Source organism: Cygnus olor, chromosome 12, assembly GCF_009769625.2.
Source record: "Cygnus olor isolate bCygOlo1 chromosome 12, bCygOlo1.pri.v2, whole genome shotgun sequence".
Lineage (NCBI taxonomy): Eukaryota > Metazoa > Chordata > Aves > Anseriformes > Anatidae > Cygnus > Cygnus olor.
Genome location: NC_049180.1, coordinates 12,456,625 through 12,477,658, shown reverse-complemented (window position 1 = coordinate 12,477,658; position 21,034 = coordinate 12,456,625). Strand labels below are relative to the sequence as shown.

Sequence of the window (21,034 nt, the reverse complement as noted above, 5' to 3'; positions counted from 1 at the left end):
ATGAGACTTCACTTCTGCTGATCAATGGCTCACTTAGGTCGATGAAGAGTCAAGGCTCCTCATCTCAGCTCTTTAAGGAGTCAAAAGTCAGCTAACAGGATGGTAAGAAAGCCCTTCACAGAAATTTGGGGTCAGTGATCTCATCTACATTACCTTGCCAGACAGCTCCCCAAGAGTGCGGCAGGGAGTGCTCGGCCTGGATCGCCTGACCATGATCCACCTGTCCCACCGGCACCGCTCACCGGTGATGGCTCTGGGGATCACCTTGGCCCCATAAACCCTTCAGGCCCAGTGAAGCCGTTCCAACATTTGCCCTGTCTGTGCCATAAACACCACGCCCTTTCTGTGCAGCTTGCCATGAGCTTGTCTGGTACTGCTACCTGCCAGCACCTTGTGGCAAAACGAGGGGTGTGGAGGAGCAGTTGGACCAGGGGCTGAAGCTCTGAGGTACCAGGCTTCCACACTGCTCCTTGGCCAGCCTCGAGCAAAGGACAAGGGGGCCAGACACTGCATAAATGCCAGATAGGCGCATGGGTGTACTCCATCAGCACCCGTTCCATCATCACGTCTCATACAAAACCTGGGAGCCCCCTTCTTCTGGAATACCTCCAGGATCCATAAAATTCACCGGCTCCTTGGGCAAAATGTAGCCGAGGGGAACAACAGGAAGGATCGGGCTTGTCTGTGGAACAGGGGAGAAGAGTGAGAGAACCTTGGGGACTGAAGGCCATTGAGTCAGAAGGCAGACTCTCAAAAGAGCTGAAAAATCTACCCTCTTACGAGCCCGATTCTGGTCTTCCAGATGTTCCTGTGCTTCCTTACGGAGCAACCAGACTCATGCTCCAAGCTGGGATGATGCAGAGAGTCCCTCCCCAGGGGTCAAGCTGGGCCATGCTGGGCCCTGAGAAAATGGTGGAAGACACAAGCACTGCGTCGTGTCTGTGCACACCCCAAAACCTCCTTCATTGTCCTTGGCCTTGTGTTGGCATGATTTGACATGACAACGCCCACCTTCCACAATGACAAGCTTTCTCCTGCTCCCCCAGATCAGCTTTGGAGACTTCACTAAACTTTGGAGCAGGAAATGTGTTTAGAAGGGAGCCCCTCTGGTCTCCACACATCTCTGGCAGAAGGAGCAGAGCCCCAAGCTCCTCTCAGGGCACATCTCCTTGCAGGCAAAGGCGACTCTGGAATGAGCGCTCAGTGGCGGCTCCATGCAGCGTGGTGCTGGCGAGGTGATGTGCTGGGGGGGTCCCACAGGAGCTGGGCTAGCTGATGGCATTCAGGGCTGTGACCAGAAAGGGCAGAGGCCTTCAACATGCACCAGGCACCCTCCTGTCTCTCTCAGCTTAAGTCAGATCTGCAGAAGGAAATCTGTTGGGATCTAAAGCTTCAGGGACAGGCAGCGGACTTGCATGGACCTCGGCACAGTGTTGAAGCCAGTGTGAGCAGTGGGACAATGGACAACAGCAGGGCTGGGAGGTGGCTACATTGGAGCTGGGGGTCAAGCCTGCCAGCCCTGCGTCGGCTATGCCCAGAGGCCATTTGTCCCCAAATATCCTGGCTTGCTCTGGACACGGACCACCAGAAATGGCCCACATTGTTGATGTGGTTGGCAGCAGGCTCAGTATGAGCCAGCAGTGTGCTCTGGCAGCCAAGTGGGCTGAGGACACTTGGGCTCTCCGGTCTGGAGAAAAGGAGGCTGAGAGGCCTCTTTGCTCTCTGCAACTCCCTGAGCAGGGGAAGCAGAGAGGGATGTGCCGGTCTCTTCCCCCTGCTCACCAGTGATAGAACAGAATCACAGAATCACAGAATCGTCTAGGTTGGAAGAGACCTCCAAGATCACCTAGTCCAACCTCTGACCTAACACTAACAAGTCATCCACTAAACCATATCACTAAGTTCAACATCTAGACGTCTCTTAAAGACCTCCAGGGATGGTGACTCAACCACTTCCCTGGGCAGCCCATTCCAATGCCTAACAACCCTTTCAGTAAAGAAGTCCTTCCTAATATCCAACCTAAACCTCCCCTGGTGCAACTTTAGCCCATTCCCCCTCGTCCTGTCACCAGGCACGTGGGAGAATAGACCAACCCCTACCTCGCTACAGCCTCCTTTAAGGTAACTGTAGAGAGCGGTAAGGTCGCCCCTGAGCCTCCTCTTCTCCAGGCTGAACAACCCCAGCTCCCTCAGCTGCTCCTCGTAAGACTTGTTCTCCAGACCCCTCACCAGCTTCATTGCCCTTCTCTGGACTCTCTCGAGCACCTCCATGTCCTTCTTGTAGCGAGGAGCCCAAAACTGAACACAGTACTCGCGGCGCGGCCTCACCAGAGCCAAGTACAGGGGGACAATCACTTCCCTAGACCTGCTGGCCACGCTGTTTCTTATACAAGCCAGGATGCTGTTGGCCTTCTTGGCCACCTGAGCACACTGCTGGCTCATATTCAGCCGACTATCAACCAGTACTCCCAGGTCCTTCTCTGCCAGGCAGCTTTCCAACCACTCATCACAAGGGAACATCACTCACACAACACAAGGGAACAGCTCAAAGCTGCACCAGGGGAGGTTCAGACAGCATATAAGGGAAAATTTCGTTACTGTGTAAGTGGTCAAACACTGGCACAGGCTTCCTGTAGAGGTGGTTGCTGCCCCACGTCTGTCAGTGTTCAAGAGACGTTTGGACAATGCCCTCAGTAATGTTTTGCCTTTGGTTAGCCCTGAAGTGGTCAGGCACTTGGACTCAATATCTTTGTAGGTCCCTTCCAACTGAACAATTCTGTTATAATGCTCACAGATAGAGCTGTTCCAGGCCTAGGCAAGTGGAGGAACGGCTTAGCTGGACTCACGCAGGACCACGTCTTGTCCTTTCCTAACCTGCACTCACCATAGTATGGAGAATGGTTTGGCTGTGGGTTCCATGCATGAAATGATGTGGCAGGGTGATAAAGGCTCCCCACATCTCCTCTCTGCTGGTGCACCTACGTGTTCACACACACGGGCAGCGCCTCTTCAGAAACGGTGCGAGCAGCCGAGGCGGCCGCTGCCATGCCAGGGAGGCATGGGCTGTGCAGCTGTCAGATGGGAAGTGGGATCAGGCACATACGTGCTGGTGGCCAGGCCTGCCGGGATGCGTGCTTTGCTGCTATCCTGGGCTCTGAGGTAGCTGGCTGCTAGGCAGATCTGGGCTTCCTGGCAGCCCTGGCCTCGGTGCTCAGCCAGGAATTTGCAGCAGGGCATGCTGCCCGTGGAAGCCAGGAGGACACGGAAAGCACAGGCTCTGCAGCCCAGACAGCTCTCTGCTTCTCACCACCGGCACAGAGCTGTGACTCCAGGCACTGGCCACATGCCCTGGTGTCTGGTGTGGGATTTTTCTGCAATACAGAGAGTCCAAGCTTGGCTGTGGCCTGATGCTGATTTGGCAAGCCCAGGAGACGGAAAGCTTTCAGGACCTGCTGTGTCCCAGAGTTTCTGATGAGAAAGCTGCACTGTGGGGCACTTCAGGCTGCTGGGAAGGTGCAGTTGAGTAGGTCAAACCACACTGCTTTAGAGAATACATGCTGGTGGACTTGGCTTGAAGGTGCACAGTGGAAAGTGGTATAGGGACAGAGCAATCCTGAGGTTACTCCCTGTCTACCTGCTGAGGCCCCCAGGCATGATCCAGAGACTGAGTGGGTAGAGGCAGATGGAAAATTTAGTTTTCAGGGTACCGAGGGATGGCAGAGATGCAGCCTTGTTTTTTTCCCACACACCAAAAGTTACTGCAGTACTGGTCTGCAGAGGGCCAGGAGGGGACAGCCCCTTCCTATGGAAAACACTGTTTTAGTTCTCTCTAGCAGCTTCTCAATGCGCCTGCCTCAGGTTTGTCTCCTTATTGCCTGTTGCCTTTAGCCAGGCAGCAAGAAATGTCTCACAGTGGAGTGATGGCACGCACACAGTGAGGGGATGAGGCCCTCAGTGCTCTACAGAGTGCTAACACTGGCTAAGGGCCAGAGGCTGCCCTGGGCGCATCCCTGTCAGGGGAATTCTGTTCTCCTCGACAAGGAGAGTGGTATTGGGCTCAGGGGCACTTCTGTCTTAGGAAGATGCAGCAGCCAGAAAAAAAAAAGAAAGATGCAGCAGGGTTTTTTCTGCCTCTCAGCTAGGTCTGCTGGAAGATGGTCAGCATCATGTAAAGGGACACTGCTACCTCCAGAGAATGAGTTTCTGGAGTCAAGATCTTTGAACAGCAACATACAAATAGAAAGAGAACCTCTTGTCTCATTCCCAAAGGGTATGGCTTTGGAAGGCTGATCGCTAGGCCACTGTGGTGTTTGTCCTTATGTCCTTTAAGCGTGGATTGTGTCTGCCCAAATGCTGCTTGCTGGTGCATTTTCTGTGGTGTGGCTCAGATGTGTTCCCAGCAGGCTGGGGCTGTGACAGTTGAGGTTCTCCACTGCTCTTACTTACAAACACAGCAGGAATCTTAGAAAAAAGTTCCAGGTCTTGTTCCATGTGTCTGTCTTGCTGGCACCTTTTCCTTTTTACCTTGTGCCCAGAATACAGGTTCTTCTCCCTGTCACCTCTGGGATCGTCCGTGGACACAGGATAATGCTGAGCATTGCTTGAGCTATTCTTAGAAGGACCATGAGGGGCTGTGTTCCCAAGGTGAGTCTGAGCCACAGGAATTTCATCCATGGACTCAGCAGACTCTGAGTGATAGTCAGCCGGGGGTCCCGCCGCCTGGATGGGACCAGTGCTGCTGGGGGGCACAGCAGCTCTCAGAGGGAAAGCTGGCACTACGAGGCGAAGACTGTGGGAAGAGGAGGTGGCAGCAGCTGTGGCTGGAAACTCTAGAGATGGAAAGAAAGAGAAAAGAAAGCTTAAGACGAGAGACATCCCTCAGCCCCACAAAGATGTCAACATGCCCAAGAACTCTGATATGGATGATCCACTTGTGTTTAAAACCCCCATACACATATTTATGCAAAATTAGATGTGAAAATGTGCAGAATTCTCCACTCAGCAGCGTACCCAACTCTGATCGTTTCAAAGTGCCTCCAAGCTCTCAGAAACTCTCATTTTCCCTTCTTTTCTTAGGTCAGTTAACTTCCTGACAGTGCTGGGGTTTTATGACACTTTTCATTTCTGTATGCCAGCAACCAGAAAGCTACTCCAGATGGCTGGCTATCAGTCTAGTTTCACAGATGAACTGTTGCACATTGAAAATTATAGCAATTTTAGGGAAAGCAATAGTTATGACATAGCCTCTTTTTTGGAGATCCCTTCTTGCATTTCAAGAAGTCAAGAAACGCAAGGGTTTCTCACCTGTTCTGTTAATGTTCTGGCTAACATAATTATGCGTATATTTTTTCATAAAGTTACCCAAACATGTTCAGGATCAGATACTCAGTTATTTGTTCTTGAGTTCTTCAACGTCTGTTTTAATTTTCATCTTATATTTTACCCTCTGAATTCATTTGAATTATTTTTTCCTAATTTTGCCTTGGATAAAAATGAGGGAAATTCAGCCAACTCCTTGCTATAGAATAGCACTTGTTTAGCTTTTTTCTTTCTTCTTTTTAGAGAGTCAGAGAACTTCTGCCATCTGTGTTGCTGACACAGTTGCCTAAGTAGCCTAATACTGTTTATGAAGACATAGTTTACCCTCTTGCTCATCTGACTAATTTTTCCTTTAAAAATGAAAGCAGTCCTTGGTAAAGCTGTTTGCTACCACAACATCTTTTTCTGTGACTTCCTCCTCGGAAATATGGAACTGAAATGAGCATCACTATTGTTTAACTGTGCTGCTATAGCAACAGCTTGATCAGAACGATAGGAGCTAGAAGAGTCCTTCTTCTCAGCTACCCTAGAACTAACGGTTCCAAGAAATAGCCATTTCAACCAATTTTTAGATTCAGAAGTGTTTTGGTCTTTACAAGGTCCTCATGCTCTCTGCTTTGCTCTCCATTTCATTCCTCTGTACACTCCAATTCCAGTTCCTGGTGGCAGCTGTTGGTTCTCTCCTACCACTTTTAAAGCTGCAATCCCTAATGAAGAGGAAGGAAAATTTGGCATCAGAACCCCATTAGCTCTTCACAACACAGCTGCTTTCAAAGTAAAGTTCATATTTTTTATTCTCATGGGAGTTTCTGTTCTTCACTTTTTTCTTGTCTCTACTTTCTAAAGTCATGTTCATTTTAAATCCTTCACATTTGAGTGAACTGGAACAGTTACGAAGCAAGGAAGCTGACTGACGCATTCTCACCTGACTGAGGACCTGGGAAAGAGGGCCAAGGTCTAGCATGTGTTTTAGATCTGCTCTCTGTTGCTGCAGAAGAAGTCTTGTGCGTCTTCTTTCGTCTTTTCTTCTGTCTCTGTGAAAGCAAGAAGCACCAAAGTCACAAAATACAGTATCTAAAATACAAGTGTAGTTGAAAACGAAGCTTTCTTATCATTTAGATGACAAAACTTTGATTAATAAGCCTGGAGGAAAGGGGGAGAGCACAACTACCTGCCATTTGAGGAAGTGCGGAAGGCATCTGGATGGAGGAAAAGGAATATCAAAAAAGCAGAAAACTTGACTTTGAACAACTGCTTTATACACTAAAGCTTCATGTCTGCATGTATCATATTTCCCTGGGCAGATACTTTAGTATCCATATTTGAATGTATTAACTGTTGGATTTTGCTCTACAGAAGCATGCACAGTGGTATAGATACAGTCACTGAACAGCACTGGAACAGCAAGATATTGTACAGGCTCCATGTATTACAGCTGAGCTGCAAGCTTATGAAGCAACAGCAGAATACACCTGATCACATGTGTGAGCTGAGATGGGAGAGTATTGTTTGGATGTCATGACTGCAGGGCATGGTCAGCCCTGCACATACACGCTGAGGACAGCAAGATTGAGTGTAGAAAGGACGTAACCACAGTCTGCGCCAGAGCGAGTTTGTACCCATGCAACGTGATGAATCATCAGCAGCAGAGGTTTTGGTATGTAGCAAGTCTCCTGCTTACCTGTGAAGGGACGGCAAAGTGAAGAGATGGGAGGTCAGGAGAGGTGGTCTGCTCAGGATCAGCTTCATCATTGTGGATGTAGAGCTTTGAAAAGCTAAAACACATGGCAGATATACAAGATGCTTTCCTTAGACACTGCTTTACCCTGACGCCCATTTTTCTTGCACATACCCAGCTTCAGTCAGGCTGACTAAGGCATCCCTTGCTTTGCACAGCACTCCCAGCATGACTGCAGGGTAGCTGTTCCTGCGCAACTGTGCACAAAACATAAAGGATTCCCTCTCCCTTCCCCAGGGACATGAGTTAATAGGCAAGGCTTAATTAAGAGAGAAGGATGCTGTTTTACCATGACTGCTCGCCTCGTATTAAAACTATGCTGATTCATATTGTGATTCAGGTCTCTTGACAACCTGAAATCATATAATTATAATGAGCTCAATATAGGAATTACGGGACAAAACCACCCAGAAGTTTAAGATGGTAACAGAAGAAAACAATTTTTTGTGATGCAATGGCTCTTAGCAACGTATATTATCAGTACTGTGTTGTCATTTGGCTTCCACGTGGAGTTGAAATTTGATTTTGACAGAAATCCTTATGGCCTGGGAAATTCAGATAATCAGAATTCAGACACCCAGATTCAGAAATCTGAGATATTCAGACGTGGGGATATAAATACTGAACTGGTACAAACACAACCTAAAGATGTTTTTGAGCTTGATCTCTTATAATCTATTACAGAAAAAACTCTAGGGCAAGTGGAAATGAGATAAGGCTGGATTTTCTGATGTGAAAGCGCTCTAGGACATCACATTGAACAAGTCACTTGACCAGCTGATGAATTGAGGCACAGCAGCAAAAATGTACAGGTTCAGGGTTTCAGCTGAGCCTTCCTTGTACCTTCTTACATTTTAACTGAATATGAAGAGTATTCTAAGACGAGGGTCTGGGAAATATATTAATTAAATGTCATGATAGACTTGAGCTTTAAGTTAGACCTCTTCCAAAAAACCTTGGAATTGTTAGGTATATGAGCAAATTGTAACTTAATGCAGACATGGCTTGTAGGGGCCACCCAGATGGTGAGGTATGTACAACAGGCTCTCAAAACTGCTACAGTTGGGTATTCTGTTTAATTCCAAGGCAATCACAGATATTGATTAATTGTGACTTCCTATACAAAAATGCTCTAAGCCTAATCACAAACTTTACAGGCTTTCAGATTTCACACTTGCTCACAAAGCAGACCATCTCCTTTTTCAGTGGCATTGTAGAAACTTTGTTACAAGCTTAGGTGGAGCTCCCAGCTATATTTCAGGCAGCTTTAAATGAATTTCAATTTATAACAGTCTAAACAGAGTGTTCTAGGAATGTTATTTTCCCAGAGAGCAAAGGCCAGTACTCCTGCAGGTATTTATCCTCCTGAAACTCAAAGATTTCAGCATGTCTTGGTCAAAATACCAGTGCTCCATACATTCCTAAAGTGACTTTGATGACAATTTCCCATTCAGTATACATGCTGTTGGGAGAGTTCTATTTACTTTACTCACCCTTTTCCTGAAGTTACTGTTGCAAAGTCCTCTACCTGAATACCAGGGTCTGTATAGCCAGGGTTACCTGAAAAAAAGTCCACTTCCTGAAAAAGAAAAAAAAAAAAAAAAAGAAAAGAATTAACATTTTCAGAACAATATGGAAACAGCGGAGAAGAGGGATTTTCACTACTGAAGTGTTCTCTTCCTCCTTCCTCAGCCATATGCCAAACGTATTCTGTCATTACATCTAGCACAGCTGAATCTCAGCAGAGGAGTCTGCTGCTTAAGATGGAAAACCAAGATTGAGACAATTAGAAGTCCCCGATCCATTCATTTAGTCCAGCCAGTATTTCATGTGACTTAAAATCACATCAGAGAACACTTACAAAGGCCAGCTGAATCATTTCTTGGGACCGCATTCAAAATATCACTTAAAGCCTTCATTAGTTATACAGTTCAATAGTAGGAGTTAAGCAGTGAAGGCAGAAAAGTTCTTTTAAATTCAAAATGGAGGAGACAAAAATGAAAACATGCAATATACAGGAAAGCCATAAAGTATTTTCTGTTTCTTGTGTGAACGCTTTATGGCTAATAACTTTGCTATTTAAAAAAAAAAAAAAAAAAAAAAAAAAAAAACAATATATTACTCATTCTCCTCAGGTACAGATGAATTCCAAGTAATGCCATCCTGACTTTTGAAGTTGCATACCCACATAAACATAAAAGAAGGCTTGACAAATAAGCCTCCTAAATCCAAGTAGCTGAATTACAGAAAAGGGGCTCCCAGTTCTCCCCCTAAAAGTATGCAATTAGGATGGTCAGAGGTTCAGAGGACCTCTGCAGATTATTATTAATAAAAAAAAAAGACAAACTATGATCAGGAGAACCTTGATGCCCTATTTTCACTAGCTGTACTCTCTTATATTTGAATAATTAGTGAGACAACTTTCAGTATTTTAGTGTGCAGTGACTATAAAAACCCACATATATTGTATATACATTGTGAGGCAAAATTTAGGTTGTAAAGATGGGGGGTGATTTTTAATGCAATAGGCATTAGCTTAATAAACACAAAACCTTAAGCACAGGAAGACCTATTCGGCTGAGCAGCCTGATCAGCAGACTTAAGAAAATGAAGTCAAAGTTGGACGTCCCACAGACGGGTTCCTGAGAGACCCAGGGCCTCTGCAGCTCAGCACATTCATAAATGGAAGAGCAGAACAGTGAGATGAAATCTGGTGATGATGCTCCCTTATGTAAGGCAATAAAAATGAAAACCAACTGCAAAGAGCTGCAGAAGATTCATGTAATGTTGAATTACAGCATGATAAAATGGCACATGAAAATCAGTATTGCTAGATGTAAAGATGTAAAGTGATGCACTTGGGAAAAGTAGTACAAACTTTATATACAAAGCAGTGCTCTCTGAACTAGAAATGAATTCATGGAGTTACATGCTCAGCGGCAGCCAAGAAATCATTTCAGATGATAGGAATGAGAAGGAAAGCCATAAAAAAAAGCAAAGAGATAATGGTTTCATGTCACTGGATAAATTCATAGGCAGCCTGGACTCTGTATTCTCTACATCATTCCAGCCTCTTCACCCACAGAAGATCTGGAAATAGGTACAGGGAAGAGTGACAGGGCCAATGAAAAGTATCAAGCACTTTCTGTACAAGAAACAGCTAATGGGCCAGGGCCCTTCAGACAGGAGGCAAAATACTCAGGGCAGATATGAGTGGCTTGGAGTACACAAACGGGGAATAACTGTTTCACATCTCAACAATACAATGCTTAAGGAGCATCAAATGAAAGAGGATCAGGCAACAGCTTCGAAAGGAACTAAAGAAAAGTTGTGGTTTTGATACAGCATGGAGCTAAGCTGTAGCACTCACCACCATAGGATGGTGCAGGTGCTAAATGTTACACAGACTCAAGAATAAATTAGAAAAGCTTGTGTCAGCAAGCAGCAAGTACAAAGCCATTCGATGCTCTGTGTTCCAGAAGCCCCTGACACATATTGCCAAATGCTGGGAGAGGGTACTGGGGATTATGCTCCCAGAGTCAGAGCCAGCACACTGCCCTGATCATCTTTGCCCAGCCTTCTTTACACGCCAGCAGAGGAACTTCCAAATTTACTAGTTGCTTTCAAAAATCCTGGCATGGAGGCCTGAAGTCTTGGTGCTCATATAATTGTAGATAAGAGGGCTGCCAAACTGGAAAGAGTTCAGGCTTGTTGCATTTTGTAAAGTGCTCTTACTTTAATTGGTCTTGCAAGTATGGAAAGAAAAAAAAAAAAGAGGTGGAAAGAAATTTACAACTGTCTTGTAGGTGCTAACATCAAATTTGAAGAGAATTGGTTCAGCAATCTTGAGTGCTTGAACTTTCTGGTTTGCAAACTATGAAATTTTGGGCTCACTACTACCAGCAGAGTTTACCCCAGTGCAGATTCATGATCTGCAGAAATTTACCCCGTATATATTTCACATAGAACTTGTAACTCAAGCCATATCATTGATCATTATTGACAGAACATCAAGTGTACATAAATGGTTCCTTACAGCTCCTTGAGGACCAAATTCTTAACATTTACACTCAAACCTCATGCACCTGAGTCTCAAATGAAGGAGAGCAGACACAACCTCATGTCAATTTGAAGCAGCAAGCCTGGAAAAAGCAGGGTGGGGAGATGCAGGCCTTTCCAGAGGAAAGCTCACCACAGCTGCAGTGAGCTGCAGCAGGAGACGTCCTTGTAAGACTGTGCACAGCTACTGAAAATGATCAGGACTCAACATGAACAGCATACAAACAGGAGTGCAGGCCTGGCATTTCAGAGGAGGATAACAAATGATGCATCTTCAGAATACCATGAACAATTCTTTCCAAGCAGGCAATAAAAGAGCCTTTTAAAATCAATTTTGTGTATTTCAGCCTTTTAAATTATGTATAACCAAAGCAGCCACATAGAAGAAAGTAAAGCATTAGAACTGACAAGCAGAAACAAATGGAAGAAGACTCGATCAGTAGGAAATGCAATGTTCTCTCAGCGTGATGAAAAGTACAAGCACAGTGCAGAGCCCCAGCCTCTCTCAGCTCCCACAGGACAGCCAGCTGTCAACCGTGACAGCGAGACAGAGCCACCCTTACCACCCGGGTTGTTAGCCTTCATCTCTTACTCTTCCTGAGAATAGACTGCTAAACCAATTTGAATCTCAGTTAGCAAAGCTCACGGCCAACTTATAGGTCCTGCCCATGCTCAGACCTCCTCTAAAGGTTGATTACAGCCGTGCCCACCCACAAACTTCGTGGTTATAAATTTTGACTGTTCTATAATTGTCTACAGAAAACAAAAACAAACAAACAACAACAACAAAAAAACCAAACAGTTACTTGTACTTGCTGCTTTGGCTATAGTAATAGAGGCAAACGCTGTACGTCCAACCGTTTTGCGTTTTTGTGACATCTGAACCATATAAGTGTGCAAACAGTGCTTTTATTTTCTGCATGTCCTGAGAAAGATTTCACAAGTATATAAGAATCCTTCAACCTGAACATAGCTGAAGACCTAACCGCAGACAAACATGGAAAATGGAAGCCAAAACCAACGTCTAAGCTTGAAGAAGCCTCAAATACAAGGATTAAAGGGGAATTGCATGTTTCTTCTTACTCTCTACAATTAACGAGCAGTTAAGACAAAGGTGGGAAGAACATGATTTCTATTTTATGCTTGCAAGATCTTGGATCAATTACAAAGGACTTCTGTGTTCAAACTAAAGGCTGTAGTCAACACAGCTTACAAAAGGCGAGTCACTTGGTGTACTCCTACTCCAATGTATTTGTTTGTGTTTATCTCTGGTTGCTATGTAAGGAACAAGGAAAATCTGGTGGGTTAACATTTTTCTTAACAATGTTACTGGGCATCTTCCAGTCTTTATTGTTCCCCAAGGTACGAACTGTAGCTCTGAAACACAGAACTTTTCACCCTGCTTCTTCCAGACTGCTGCTACAAATTAACCAGATTCACACATATCTGGACAAGCAGCAGCACAGACAGGAGAACAGGACTGAATGGCCACATCCCTGATATACCCCCAAAACCAGAGTCCACCTCTGTTCAGAAATATTTTCAGTATCAATCAAAATTTGGTAACTAGAAAATCATTAGAGCTAATGTTTTATTATTGCTTTAATTTTCATGCTCTCTGACACAAAGTGCCAAACATCCTTGTGGTTATGGAAACCTCTGTTTAAACTGAAAGTTCAAATTTTCCAAGACAGTAAAAGAAGTATATGAAAAGCTGGGGTATCCATATTGTACAGAAAGGGAATTGGCTCACTTTCCCCTTTCCTTTGATAAGGTAAAGCTTTTAATGTGTCCAGAGAGATCCCAGTATCTCTACACAGAACACCTGGATTAAGCTTGGATGTAATTGGTTTCTTATGAAATATAAAACTGGCTGTGTAGTAGGCAACTCACTTGCATAAAGCTAGGTAGAATTACATGGGATTGCAGAATCACATAATAATTTAGACTGGGAAGAACTTCTGGAAGTTTCTAGTAAATCCCCTGCCCAAACCAATACAAATGTGCAGTCAAATTTTGAGTAACTCCAGGGACAGAGTTGTCTTGCAGCAAAATAAATTACCCTGAACCTCTCAATTAATACTGCAATATTTGCCACTGCACAGTGCAGCAGGACTGAAGCCTTGTAGAACTCGTTTACAGCAATACAGATCAACATCATGGTAATCACAAGGACCCTTATCACTACATAAACACGAAGAAAAACAAAGCTATCTGGGTCATTTCTGACCATGACTGGTGCCCTTTTCTTTTTCAGAAGCGTTAAACTGTTCAGTATTAGCTGCTCAACAATTAACCCCAGTTTCTCCAGTCCTAGAGCCTGCCTGCTTTCAGTCATGACCTACGGTACCACGCACATAAGCCATCAAAATGCACAGTGCCACCAGAACAGATGGTTGTGCCCTTTCCAGTGACAGGTCCTTCCCACTTTCCAGTCATCGTCTTTCATGCTGACACAAGCACTTACGTGACTGCTTGGTGAACCAAATGGGAGGGAGCTGGCCCAGCTAAACACTGCCTCAACTATTTTTTTAATAAAGTAAGTTTATTCTTACACAGATAAATTCCCCCACCCTGTTCAGTGCATGACTGTAACAAACAGCTGTGCTGGCAGAGCAGAATAGATAGTCCGGGGCCCAAAACAAGTGGCGGAAGAGAAGGGGTGGGAGTGATTCATTTGAAATCAGTACTTGCTTATGCCTATGGTGTTCATCAAGTCACAGGCCTTAGACTCTCTCACATCCCATTCTACTCCACAGAAGTACTTCAGAAGTCTTACCTGTAGCCACTGCCTCTAAAATTTGGAGCTTGCAAAACTGAGGCAAACTCTACACAGTGAACAAGTGAGGCTTTTTTACAAGAAATGGATTGAAAGTACAATGAGTACCTGACTGGGGATCACTTGGGAGGGACAAGATTCCAGTTGCTTGTCTGCCTCTTTAGCCTCTTGCTGGGGACGCTGCTGCAGGATGTACTCATACGTAGTCAGCTTGTTCCACACTGGGAGGAAAGAGAGAGCTGTCAGTGCATGAAAGGCCCCTCCCAATTTTACTTGCCACCCACAAACAGCCTGAAAAACTATACAGTATTTAATTAGGAATTATAAATATGAGAAAACTGGTATTCTAAGAGAAAAGTACCTTCACACTGTCTGTCTTACTGTATCCTTTATTGTGATCACCACAACACTTTCTCACAGGCACAGCGTTCAGCTGGATGTCTGATGCCTCATACACACAGTACAGCCTTTTAAGCTATCACAATTCATTCAGCTCATTTCAGAGCAAAACCATTATTCATATCCAATATGAGAAAGATCCATATCATATAGAAAGCTCAGTGAGCAGTCAAAAGGGATGTAATGCTAAATGTAGAAGAGAAATTCAGCAGGTTAGTGTGTCCCATAAAGAAGACTGAGACAATTAATGTCCAAAACAGTGAGCACCAAATGCCCGACTCATCTCATGCCAAATAGACATGTCCAAAGCTCCTATGTGCCTGAGTTTATATGCTCTTAAGGTCTCCCACACACAAACACATCTGCTTCCATGAATGAGCAAGAGCATTTTACATTTCTGAGCAGCTTGGTTTTCTCATGAGACTCAAAACATCCAAAACTAAGACATTCCTCCCCTCATGACCCTGATGTAGTAAGTATTTTTAGACCACAAGACCTAGAAATGGATGCTGCAGCTTTTTACTGCACAGCCTGGTAAGCCTTATTCCTGTTTACAGTAGCATAGCAGTTAAATCAGACGCCTAGGGTACGGGACATCTAGACTAAAATCCTTGCTCTGCCTGAATACATTTGTACCAGTAGTATCCTACCCCTCAAAACCATACCATAAACACAGGACTAGTTCATAGGGAAGTGCGGAAGAACAGAGGAGAAGGTGCCCCTCCTATTAAAGCAGCGACCATATGAAGAACAAAGGATCCAATATCCATTTGGCTGGGAAGACAGAACATAAAGATGAATGCGAGTCTGAAGCCAAGTGATTAGTGAATGCACTTAATGAGGATGGTACCAAGTGCTGGCAAATGCTACTAGAATTGAATCTAAATGCATGAATTGAGAAACAGAATATTGCTTCAGAAGCAAAGGTCTATATACCATTTTTAGTTTAGAATTCATTGGTTTCTGAATACTTAGCAGAGCAACTTTTAAAATATTTTAACATTTGTTTAGCCAAAAAATACTACATTTGTCCAGACAGCACATAATTGCAGCACATACTGTGCAACACATAATCAAAAAAGACACCTCCCTCCAAAATTCTGAAGAGCCATGCTTCCCTGATTGCCTCTACAAATGAATCTCAATCAACACTTAATTTTGAACACACAGATCTACTACTTTGAAAACAATCTACTGTGATAGCACCAAGTAGTTAAAACCAGGACAGAAATTCTGAAAAGTTCACTGTGCTCACAACACAGACAGATTCAAAGATTTTCATAGCTAAATCTGATTCAAGCCAGTTTGTTGTTGTTGTTGTTTTTTAATGCAAAACTTAAAGGCAATATCAGCCATGGGGGTGCTATTTTCGTTCTATAATTTAATTACACAGGAAAAAAAGATTCATGAAAAAATATTCATGAACAGTAATTATGTTTCAAAAGGGTGGTTCATTCCAATACTGTCTACCTTAAAGTATTCAGATGAAACCACTGAAAATTAAATGTGTGAAATAAGATGAATTTAAAACAAAAATAATATGTCTCTCTCCCTGAATCTTAGTTGTCAAAATAATGCATACCTTGTAACATACAATATAGGCTTCAATGTGGTAAAGCTGCTCCTTTTAAGCAAGGACTTACACAACACACTTTTGCACAGCATGGAGCACAGCTTAAACCAGCTTCAATAAAGTAGCAGATGTCAACATAATAAAATAACGAAAATTAACAATAATTAAATTCTGTTTCCATGTAACTCATAAATATTATAAATTGTGTCAAAACTAAAAGTTAATTTGGCTCAAAATTTATTCTGAAAGAGGAGAAAAATACCCCCAAGAAAACAAAAAAAAAATCAACCCCGGAGTAGAACTGGTGTTAAACATGCACGTTTCTATTTGACGAGAGAAGGCACGACTTTATCCCAAGGAGGGAGCACCCTCTTGTGGAAGTTGTACACAAAGACAGGATAATCTACAGCTCAGCACTGGACAGAACAATCCTGTTTTCTTCATCCAAAATAAATTTTCCCAGAGTGACCCCAGCATTGTGAGGCTTTTAGTCTGCATTGCTAGGTCAACCTTTGAAATCTCCAGGCATCACACCATTAACCAAGTCAAGTCAACTTTTAATTGCACCAAGAAAGCAAAACTGTGGACTGTGACCAAATCTGGAACTGCGCTGATTTGTGCTGGCTTAATTTGTGTTCACACCTGCATCACCGTTAATGGACAACCTAAGAATCCACCCAAGAATTGTCTGTAAGCAGTCTTCTCTTCTCACACATCCCTTCTCCCCTAGTTTTCACACCACTGACTTCTGCAAGTGCGAGATCTTCTCTCATCACAATTTACGTAAGGCAGACAAATAGCATGGTCTTCACTTCACACGATGACTGAAAAAAAGTTTTTGATGCCCATTCGTACTTCCAGGCAAAACTATCCCTTCTATCCATCAGGAGCAACAAGTAGGAGATCTAACGTGGAGCCTTTCTGAAAAGTTCTCCCTCTGAGTTCCACAAGTCATTTCGTGTCAGTACAGCACAACTTCCATAGTGGGACCTGATCTGGAAGTTGGACTTCCCATTAGAAAATTAGGCCAATACCATTGCCACTTCTCTTGGGTAACAGAGAAACAGGACCTCTCATACTACAGAAGCACAGGGGATCAGTGAAAACCCTCAGAAGCCAGTGGAGACAATTGAATCTGCCATTACTGGCATGGAGCTGGAATTAACCACTCCATCTCACCCGGCCTCTCCGCCATTCGCCCAGGTGCTTGCAGTTTGGGGTCAGTACCAAGCACAGAAGATCTAAGCTGGTTTTACAGAATGGCAAAGCACATGGGAGTGCACCTTGCTCACATCACATTGTGCTTTAGCAAGTCCTACAGCATGAAATTGGCATTACACAGAACCACCTGGGATGCAACATTAATCAGCAAACCAGATGAATATGATCTGGATAAACTTCATGTGGACTATATAAAATCCTACACATTTATGTATAAAGTCTTTCATTACTATATTAGCCAAGAACAATTTAGTTACTTTTATTATTTTTTTTCTTCCATTCAAGAAGCCTTGTACTCAAGATGCCATCCTTTAATATCTAGGACTTACCAGCAACTGTCCAATCACTATCCAAGACATTCTGGAAATGGCCACTGATGTAGTTCAGCAAGTGAACTCTAAGTTTATCTGGATTCTAAGTTTTTGTATGATTTCTATGATTCAGCCCTGAATGAAGGAAATGGTACTGATGGGAGGTGGCCTTATTAGAGCTTTCTGAGGTAATGACTTCAAGATGCTCCTGGGGAATCTCACTAAAGTGGGAAAAGGTATTTCACTGGCTCCACTCCACCCTTTTCAAAGACACAAAAAGCCTCTAGATAGGTCTCTAGACCGAAGCCATCTGCTTCTAAACAGATAGGCTTCTCACTATCCCTAGAAGAAAACAGTCAGAGATGAGATGGTACATTTAGGCCAAATGCACGCTCTGGGCTGCATAGGGTTATTCTACAGATATCTATGAGGTTAATTTGCATCTTGGAGACAACAAAAACATTTATCTGAGGTCTTACAGACAGGATGAAAGAGATTCATCCCAAGTCAAGCATGTGTAGAGTGTTTTCTCCTTGATGGATTCTCAGTTGCCCTTGGTGAAAGAAAAACTTGAGTGAACTAGTGAAATTTGGAAGCAGTATCTAATGGGACTTCTGCACACTGCAGTAAGAGAGGGCCTCTAGGGAAAATCAGAAGTATAATATTAACTCCAACTTTTTACCTCTTCAGTGGTAATCTTGCATGTTGTATGCATAGTTGTAACACAGGTGAACACACAGAATGAGTAGAAGCTAAAATGAAGAAAATGAAAGAAATAGAAGAAATAGTAGAAGCTATTCTACTTATTCTTCATATAAAATGAAGAAAATGAAATGGGGACGCAGATGACAGGAACATAATACCTACTAAGATAGATGTGAAAGGTCAAGAGGTGGCCTAGCAGGAACACGGTCACTAGGCTCAGTAGAATAAAAGTCCCAGCTGGAACCAAAATGGCTGGAGCCCCAGTCTCAACAGGAGCAGCAGGAAGAAACACAAACCAGACGTCCGTGTGGTTCTTTAGAACTGTAAATCAAAAACAGGAGAGGTCAGCAGATTGTCCAGGTATCTCTAACTCGACTTTACAGCTGGAAATACTCAGAAGTGGCTGCAGGTCCATTATGCACTTGAGGCTTAAGAAACTTTATATTTGCAAGGCCTTTAGGAAGAGTGGCTTAGTAGGCTCTGGAAGGAAACACATTGCATCACCTGAACAGAGACGCTCCTGTACAAATATAACACGAAAGAAATAAGGAACAGGAGCTCCTCCTCAGTGGGAAAGCCCATGGAATCCAATCCCACATGCAGCTGGCCCTTGAGATATGCTGACTGACTCACAGGATGCTTCACTGAAGCATTGCTGTTACCTTCGTAGTGCTGGTCAGAGCGAAGCATCATGGGGTTAATGAAGAACTCCACAAAGACGTAGCAAGCAACGAGCAGCAGAAGCCCAAGGCCCAGAATGGCAGACAGCACACTATTCAAAAAGAACCTGCCAAAAAGGTGAGAACTCTGAGTGGCTTCAATAACATCACACATACAATTCAAAGGACAGACAACCCAGATTACTGTGGCACTTTCACAGATGCTGGGCAAGAGTCTTATTTGTTACCCTGAGGGACTAAACTGTGACCCGTTAGAGCAATTCTAGTTAGAAGGCAATGAAGGATACCTATGATAGACAGCTCCCGGCACAAAATCTAACAGCAGTGTATCGTGGCAATCAGCAGTTATAACTCTTTGCTTCCCATGCAGTTCTAGTGTGGGAAAATTAGCTGAGAAGCAATAATCAGTGATAGCTTCCTTATTCTTTACCTTAAATCTGGCCTAGATTAGAGTTACCTGTATGCTGCTGTAACTCCTGCCAACTGGCAAATCTCTTAGAGAAAGCAGGCAGTTTGGATTCATGTTGTTTCAGAGATGGGAACAACAGCATGACCATGGTTCTATTCCCACTCCAGTTCTCACAAACATTAAGGACAGCCAGTTACCATCACATAAGCTTTTTCTAATACCAAATAATAAGAGCATGCTTTCTGTTTTTACTTGTAAAAGCTTGACTACAAAATTCTATGTGTAGGAATTTTATCCCTGGTTATTGGGATGCCATAGTCATGCTTGCATTTTTGATCTGGTTTTCTCATGACTGACTTTATGCAGCTGGGATCTGAAAGAAAAGTGGTTTTGAGTGGCTCAGTCCAGATTACACTGAGATGCAGGAGCATCCCTGGAAAGGGGATATTACTTAAGCAGCGATGTGTTCTTGTTACAGTGCCAGGCCCTTACCAGTAATTCCTCTCTCCCACACAGTTGTTGAGCCATTTGCAGTGGTGATCAAAGCCACACACACATTTATTGCAAGTTCCACAGTGCTTTGATTTGGCACTCCTGCCAAAGAAAGGGTGGTGTTAGAGTGGCAGCACCAACAGGTTACCATGCCTTCCCAGTGACACAAGTACAGGGGCATACAGCAGTAGAGATCCTGGTAGTCATGAGAATACCTATGATATAGGGAATACTTAAACTACCAAACATATTGGCCATATTGGCGTTGTTGGACCAAATTCCCAGATGCTGCAAAGTTTGTCTTTTTAATGCATTGCGTGATTTCTAATTTAGAGATCCCAAACTCTTTAGCAATTCTACAAATTTTGATCTTAAAGTCTGCCCTCCAAGCATTTCTTGCTATCCAATTAGCATCTAGCACACACACACAAGTTACATATTTTTCTCAGATCTAACACCAACATCCAGGTAACACAGAACAGAATAGTTCTCTCCACACAACACAAGAGCAATTAAATAAAACACTGAACCATGCACACATTTGACAGTGAGCATCTACTCAACTAACTGAAGCCTGCCACAGGAAGAAGTTTCACTGGCACTATAGAGTTAAGGGTTTCAGGGACTCGATTTCAATCTTATAGTCTAACAATAAGAAGAGCCTTATGGTGAAGTGTAATGGTGAAGAAGAAAGATAAATAGAAGAAAAAGAGAAGATACTTACACATTTACATCACAGACATGGCAATGATGGTTTTCAATGACATGTGCATGTTGATTACGATTGAAGGTGGCCAGAGGCCCTAGATAGTTTTTTTCTCGCACATTTGCATCCGCAGGGTCAATGGAGACTGCAGTAAGATGAACAACTAAATGATAGATAAAACACACTCCTGGACACTGAAGTACACAGTTAAGGATTGTATGAGTGGTTTAATGCATATATATTTATCCTTAATACACAAAGCCCACACAGACGAGAAATATATGGCTTGTAATTAGAAATTACCATATAACTGACTATGGCACATTAATCTGAGCTTTATTAACAAAGAAGTTTCCCTATCTCATGGTAATAAATATCCTCTGCAAAAAGAAAACTAAATCTACAGGAACAACCCTCCTTATAATGTACTATTCTGCCTCACAGAAATGTCCTCCCTTGCACAGGAGTTTTTAAAAATTACCTTTACTTACCAGAATCTGACCCCATGTGCAGGCTGTTGGCATAGGTCCACACTTCTTAGTCCATACAGAATCCTTGGAAAGGAACAGTCAGTTAAGGCCGTGCACATGCCCCTTCACAAGACCAAACTTCCAAAAAAGAGAAAAAAAAGTCACATCAAGTA

At 43.5% G+C, this 21,034-nt stretch overlaps 1 protein-coding gene across 8 annotated transcripts in view; it reads right to left on the bottom strand.

Annotated features, from left to right (window-relative positions):
- Positions 1-2,582: 2,582 nt before the first annotated feature.
- The window catches only part of ZDHHC1 (zinc finger DHHC-type containing 1), a 29,455-nt gene continuing 11,003 nt past the window's right edge, over positions 2,583-21,034 (bottom strand). For 3 of the 8 annotated variants that reach the window (XM_040571737.1, XM_040571735.1, XM_040571736.1), the window contains exons 3-11: positions 20,410-20,585; positions 19,686-19,787; positions 18,767-18,891; positions 18,267-18,425; positions 14,004-14,116; positions 8,551-8,636; positions 7,001-7,094; positions 6,245-6,353; positions 2,583-4,829 (exon numbers count right to left, since the gene is read on the bottom strand). In XM_040571737.1, coding sequence (XP_040427671.1) covers positions 4,294-4,829; positions 6,245-6,353; positions 7,001-7,094; positions 8,551-8,636; positions 14,004-14,116; positions 18,267-18,425; positions 18,767-18,891; positions 19,686-19,787; positions 20,410-20,585 — 1,500 coding nt within the window. In that variant the 3' untranslated portion in view covers positions 2,583-4,293. Of the gene's footprint in view, positions 4,830-6,244; positions 6,354-7,000; positions 7,095-8,550; positions 8,637-14,003; positions 14,117-18,266; positions 18,426-18,766; positions 18,892-19,685; positions 19,788-20,409; positions 20,586-20,882; positions 21,000-21,034 lie in introns of all 8 variants that reach the window. The other 5 variants (XM_040571739.1, XM_040571742.1, XM_040571741.1 and 2 more) reach the window with 5 other exon arrangements.